This window comes from Octopus bimaculoides, chromosome 10 (genome assembly GCF_046866305.1).
Source record: "Octopus bimaculoides isolate indiv1 chromosome 10, ASM4686630v1, whole genome shotgun sequence".
In the NCBI taxonomy this organism is placed as follows: Eukaryota; Metazoa; Mollusca; class Cephalopoda; order Octopoda; family Octopodidae; genus Octopus; species Octopus bimaculoides.
The window spans coordinates 17,749,737-17,757,089 of record NC_142937.1 but is presented as its reverse complement, the minus strand read 5'-3'; the positions used below and the strand labels follow the sequence as shown (position 1 = coordinate 17,757,089).

The window sequence follows — 7,353 nt, the reverse complement described above, 5'->3', positions numbered from 1 at the left end:
CCGAGGTCAATTTTGCTTTCATTCTTCCCCTGTCGATGAAATAAAGAAAAACTAGAGATGGTAGATTGGCGGGACAGTAAAAAAGTCAGATCGGATGCCACGCGGTATTTGTTGCTGGCTCTTCACGTTCTGAGTTCAACCCCTGCCTTGGTTTACTTAGGTGGCAGGCTTAATCCATCGCTCAGTTTCACCCTTCGCCTGTTCAAAGCATTTTCATAAGTTTGTCCTGAACGTCCATCTTTGTTTTCAGACTTTGTCATACGTTCTGAGTAATATAAAGCCTTCTTTTAAATAAGTACTAAGCTACTCTGGTGGTTTAAAAAACAAATAGGAATGTGTATCGTACACGGTGCATGGACGCCGGGCAAATATGTCCTGCGTATCACATGTAAAGCAGAGAGTATGTATATTAGGGCGAGAACGAAATTTGCTTAGAGGTTCAATTCTTTTTACAAACGAAGTCGATTTCTTCAATCTTAATATCAAAACAAACACAGGTATAATAATCCGTTCTACTATAGGCATAAGGCCTGAAATTGAGTGGAGGGAGATAGTCGATTACATCGATCCCAGTACTCGACTGGTACTTAATTTATCGACCCCGAAAGGATGAAAGGCAAAGTCGACCTTGGTGGAATAAACACAGGTATAATAATTATGGTACGTCAATCAAATCAGATAAACCCAATAATCTTTTCTAGAAGGCCTGATATTTTTGGGGAGGGGCTAGTCGATTAGATCGACCCCAGTAGTCAAGTGGTACTTACTTTATCGACCCCGATAGGATGAAAGGCGGAATGAACACAAGTATAATAATAATGGTACGTCAATCAAATCAGATAAACCCAATAATGGAAAAGTAATGTTTCAAATCAGTCCAGAAATGTCTCTAGCTCGTTCGTTCGTTTTGGCAATGAAGTTTTCAGAAGGATGTTCAAAGCGTTTTCATGGCCCCACCACCCCGCAAAAGAATAATAATAATAAAAAAAGAAAAAAAACATTAAAGGGGATGCGCTTGCATCTCCTGTTCCTGAGCCTATGAGCATGCAGATGATTAACATCACCTTCTGGTATCTTTAGCGGAGTCGACTCTGTTATAAGCGTTCGGGTCGGGACTTCGCTTCGAGGATACCCTTCTTCTTTCCTAACACTTAGTTTCGGGGACCCTGTAGAAACTCTAAAATAATCCTTTCAGCCATAAGCACTAGGCCCGAAATTTAGAGGAAGCGGAGCTAACCGATTATATCAACTCCAGAGCTCAACTGGTACTTATTTCATCGATCTCAAATGGGATGCAAGGCAGAGTCGATCTCGATGGAATTTGAATTCAGAACATAAAAAAGGACGAAATGCTGCTTAGCAACGCTTGTCCGCCTTAGAAATCAAAATAATGGGTGGGAGGAAGTTACTGTCGGATTTATTAATCGATGGCCGATACTCACTACTCAAAAGGTTCAAGCCAAAAGGGAGTCACTATATACACACGCGACCTGCTAGAAAATGACAGCCAAATATTCTACAAATTACATCCCACCGTCATAAAAAAAGGACATTTTGGATGATATGGTCCTATATTTCCTGCACATAGGAAAAAGACAAGATGGCCTTGGCTTGAATGCCTTTGGACAAAGGTCTATTCGATCAGGGGTGGATTGAGGCTAAACAACACCAGCAGTAAGTCAATGGATTACAAAGGATTGGCAGCGATAATTAGATGTAGAGAGAAAAGGGAAGGTGTTGAATCAGTAGGCAGACGGCGTGAAAGACTTGTTAATAGATTCAGAAATGTGTCATCAACGAGTGAGTGTTGAACATAATCTCTGAATGAAATCGGCGGTTGTCAAATCGTTTAATAAGTGATATATGTGCATGTGCGTGCGTGCGTATCTATCTATGTATATATCTCTGCCTATCTATCTGTATATCTGTCTGTCTGTCTGTCTGTCTGCCTGCATGTCTGTCTGCCTGTCTGTCTATCCGTCTGTCTGTCTATCTGCCTTCTCTCTCTCTCTCTCTCTCTCTCTCTCTCTCTCTCTCCCTCTCTTCATCCATCCATCCGTCCAACCCAACGAAACTCGGAGTATTTATGGAACTTCATTCCATAAATGCATCACACATTATATACAAGTACTACTTTCATATCTTCGCAAATTAACGTCTATAAACTCACAGCCAAGTACGAAGAATCAACATTAGAAATCTCTTTTGGAAACCTCCAATTAAAGGACGAATCCAAATTCAACCATTATACACCTATATATATATATATATATATATATATATATATATATATATATATATATAAATTAACAGATATAAATTAACAGAATGAGATAAAAATCCAAGGATGTGAAAAATTTCAGAACATTTATGAAGAGGTCTTACAGCTGTTTCCGGGATATTTTATATATCCCTTCATCGGAGACGGTGTGAGAAAATGGTTAAGCAAGTTATATATATATATATATATATATATATATAAGTTAAAAAAAGACAAAAAACAACGTGAGGACGTGATACAGATGGTGTTACACACACACACACACACACACACACACACACACACACACACACACGCACACATATATATGAAATTGTCTGGAGTGAGGAGTATCCAGCACTTTAGACTGATTCCTTCCACGGTGTTAAAATAGAAGGTAAACAACAGAAAGGATGTAAAACTTTCCTGTTTTTCCTCCGCCCTCATATCATCTTAAGCATATTAATCAAGACGAACGACTTTGTCCGAAACGTTGGATACTCCACGCCCCACACCGATTTCACAGTACTCATTCTGTCGCTTTTTCCAAATACGAGTTTTGTCGTCGCAGACCACTGCCTGTCGCCTGGATTGTTTTATCTTGTATGTATGTATGTGTATGTGTGTATGTATGTATGTATGTATGTATGTATGTATGTATGTATGTATGTATGTATGCATGTATGTATATGTATGTGTGTCTGAATGTATGGATGGATGGGACGGATGAATGGCTGGCGGTAGCTAACCAACCAACCAACCAGTCTATCATTAAAACATGTGAATGGGCTGAAATAATAGTAAATAAATAAGAATAAAATCTGCTACTGCTGTAGTATGTAATGTTGTTTCGCTACCCCCTCTCACCCCCATCATCTCTAATTCTTGTTCTTCCTGGCATGACCGCTAAAGTGCTAAAATCGTCCCGACCGTCGCACGTTTCTATGTATTTTAAAGCTCCACTGTTTTCTTGTTAACTGCAGCCTGTTGACAGTGACAATTAAGTCAGTTAGTTATTCAAGAGTAGAAAATTAATCATCCTGTCCTGGAGCCTTCCGTATGTAAGAGTTGAGGAAATAAATAGATGAATTGACTAACATTATAGTGGTTTTTATTATTATTAGACAAAGACAAAGAGACGGTGAGAGGGATAAAAATGTGAGAGATAAAGAGAAAGTGAGAATGAATGAGAATTATTCGGAGTGGACGAAAGTAAGTAGGTGAAAGAGAGTGAGCCTGACTGAGAGGAATACACAAACACATTAAATGTAAGACAGGCCTATCTATGTAAATACAGGAAAAAAAAACACATCCATATGCTTTAGATGAAGCGACTAGTAGGTATATACACACACTTAACAAGGACATACATTTAGACACGAGTTGAGTGAGAAGGGCGCATAATAGATAAGCACATTCTAGCGTTACGGTCACATACACACACACACACAAATATACGCATTTATACACACACACACATTTATATATATATATATATATATATACACGCATTTATAGGACGGGCTGAATGAAAAAAGAAAAGCAATAGGTGATATGGGAGTGTGAGAGAGAGCGAGAAAGTGAGAGAGAAACATACTAGAAAAGAAAAAGAGAAAGAAACATTGTAACAGAAGATAGAGAGAAACGTATTAGAACAGGACGACGAGAGAGAGAGAGAGAGAGAGAGAGTGTATTAGAACAGAAAGAAAGAGGAAATAGAGGGAGGGAGAAAAAGAAAAAGGAAGAGACAGGGGAGGAAGAGAAAGAGAGAGAGATTCTGAGATTTTGAACAGTCGTTGTTTTCAGATTGAGTCAGGCTGACGGAAAGTTATTTGTGATCTTCATTTTTGTTTTTGACCCTACTTTTAATTCATTTTAAATCTTTAACTATTTGCTACTGCGAAACGGATCGCTAAACAACACAATCACTACCTTATAATTATATATTCGACTATATATTTATAAACAAGATCACACACACACGTATAATATGATAATTTTAAACAGGTTCTCTTATTCAAGTCTTGGAAAAACACGCTACCGATTCATGTGTTACTTAACTATCTTACTGTTTCAATTATTCTATCCGCTTTTTGCATTTAATATCGATACGAAATATGCTCGGGTTTACAGCGGCAAAACTGAGACTTACTTTGGATATTCGGTGGGTCTGGCTCACCTTACATCGGCCACTAATAAGTAAGTATAAATATATATTTTCATTACTGTGTGCGTGTGTATAATATCCATCCATCCATCCATCCATCCATCCATTTATCCATCCATCTCTCTTCTCTCCTGTCACACATACACACACACACACACACACACACACACACGTATGAAATAAACGATGCTTTCTTTTGTTATTCATATTAATTTTTAATCTATAGTTAATGTACGGCGTTTTAATAAGCTTTCATCCCCTTGGTATTTTGACATAATACCTACCTATATACACACACACACACACACATATACAACCAATCTCTGTTTGTCTGTCTCTGTCTCTCTCTCTCTCTATATATATATATATATCGATCGATGTATGTTTTTGTATCAGCCTCTTAAAATATATTTTATATTTTTTCTTCATTCCTTCGCAACAGACTCCAAGCCGGTCACTGTGCAACTGACAAGATGATTCTCTTGTTTTTAATTTAGACATGCCAAGCAGCTGTCTTTGTGAGTGTGTGCGTGCGTGGTTTTTTTTAGCCCTGGTCAACCTTGATTGAGAAAACTTATGATCAAAGACATTATAGCCGTGACCACCCTGTTTTAGTTTAGGTCATTGTGGTTAGACTATAATATCTACTGTGTCCTTTCTTTTAAGATAGTATGATGCAAATTCAAGATTTAGCTGTTATTTCTAGCGGGCCGAGCGACTACGTGCCTCCTTCTTCGATTGCTTATGTGGGTGTGTGTACGTCATGTATTTTTATATATGTATTGGAGAGGCAAGTTTTTAAAAATATTAATTAAAATTGATATATTAAATACATAGCCACACATGTATGTATGTGTGCGCGCACGTATAGGTCTATCTATCTATCTTTCTATCTCAATGTATACACACACACACATGTGCTTATATTATAGAACTTTGGAAGGCGGCGAGCTGGCAGAATTATTAGTACGTCGGAGAAAATATTTAGTGGTGTTTCTTCACGTTTCGAGTTCAAATTCCGCCGAGGTCGAACTTTACCGTTCCTATTTACGGAGTCTATAAAATAAGTACTTGTTGAATACTGGGGTCAATGTAATCGACTGCCCACTTCTCTCAAAATTGCTGGCCCTGTGCCAAAACTAGAAAGAATTATAGAACTTTGGAAAGGTGGAGCGTTTCACGACAGAACGTAGAGAAACGAGACTAAATATTCTACTGTGTCTTTCTTGCCGAAATCATCTTTACCTTTCTTCTTTCCGGAGTCGATAAAATAAAAAGTACCGAGTCTCATAGTTTGGTCTTCCTCATATTCTTCGGAATGGGGCTCAAACGAATTGGAATGTGACTGTATTTAATCTTTATTTTATCAGGTACATGTGATATAGCTTTCTTATTTTCTGCAAACACATTCCAGCGGTTTAAGTGGTGTGAATCGGCTTTAATCGGATATCAAAACCACTTTGCGGAGTGACGATCTTTGAACATAACTCAAACTATAAATAAGCCACCAAAGGAGACTTTAAGTTGGCATTGAACCTGTTACAAATCACCAGCCTTGGATAATATAGTTTTTGTTGCAGTGTTTAGAGGGAAACGGGATGGGATTGTCATTTCCGTAATATTTTTGACTAAATGTTTGCTCGGCCAGCCCCGAAGAGAGATAAAATACCAACAACTCTGCTCTTAGAAATAGCAGCCAAATCTATTAAACTTCTATTGTTTTTAAAACGGACACCATTCATTTTTCAATCTTTTTTCTATATAAGTTGATTTCGAACACTTAACTAAAATGTTTTGGATCATAGGTCTGCCTTCTCGATCAAGACCAACTTTGAGGTGGGGTTAATCAACAATAGGTCTTGTTTTATACAATTTTCGAAAATTAAGTATGAGATCGTGTAACGTTCATGGTTTTGCTTTTTCGGAACACAAGAAACTTGAATTGAAATGAAAAAGCTTTAATTAAGAGCTGTCGCTGACTTGAATGGATTCATTCATTTCTTGAAAAAAAACCCCCCAAAAAACATGTTGGTTGTTAAAAACGGGAGAGCAATGTGTTTTGTGTATTGTTTGGAATTCGGGTTTGGTTCAAATTACGCAGTTTTAGGCTTTAGAACCCTAATGATACATTACAAGATCCACAATGGAATATTATTGATCCCACTTCTGGGACTAAGCTGCTCACACACACACACACACACACACACTAAACAGCATTCAGAGTAAAAGCCACTCGACCGAATGGCATAAAATCACAGATACACACCAGCATTCTGGTCCACAAGTGTGCAGTATCATCCATCGACTTTTTACGCCACTACTATATTGGCCTCTGTTCTTCAGATCTGGCTTGTTCGTGTGTCACCGCTATTCAAGCACTCTGTCGTCTCTCTTCCTCCCATCAGTGATGTTGTGTTCTAAGCCAGCATTAAACATTTGGCCCAGTCTCTCCACAGCAGAACTTCGATTCTTTGGAATCCTTTTTCTGCTCATGCTTCTCCTGCAAGTATTGACATGCATCAGTTTAAGCTGGATATTATCGGCATGAATCAATCAAAAGTTTCAGTGGAGATACAAAGGCCATGGACATTAGCTCTTCTTCAAACCTAGCAGGTTAATAAAAAGTAATCTTTTATGAACATGTTCTTAGAGGAAGCGTTGGTCATTTTAAATCAGTTAGAACTACTCAGTCGATTTGATATTCTCCGAAATATTTGTGGCTTTATACCTATGGCAGAAATTATTATTATTGTTGTTATTACCATACAGGAAGGTGATGTTACTGCAGAATTAGTGAAATGTTGGATTTTAAAATCTTTTAAGATTTAATTCTTTCTTTACGATCTGAGTTCAAAACCCCTCTGTAGATGACAACCATCGAGTGGCAATAAATTAACCATTAGTCAAGGTCACAAATTGTTTGTTA

General features: G+C 37.8%; 1 protein-coding gene across 1 annotated transcript in view; it reads left to right on the top strand.

Annotated features, from left to right (window-relative positions):
* The first annotated feature begins 3,886 nt into the window (after nucleotides 1–3,886).
* The window catches only part of LOC106883988 (integrin alpha-9), a 181,709-nt gene continuing 178,242 nt past the window's right edge, over nucleotides 3,887–7,353 (top strand). The window contains exon 1 of the mRNA XM_014935149.3: nucleotides 3,887–4,459. Within this exon, the coding sequence (XP_014790635.1) occupies nucleotides 4,251–4,459 (209 nt within the window). The 5' untranslated portion in view covers nucleotides 3,887–4,250. The remainder of the gene's footprint in view (nucleotides 4,460–7,353) is intronic.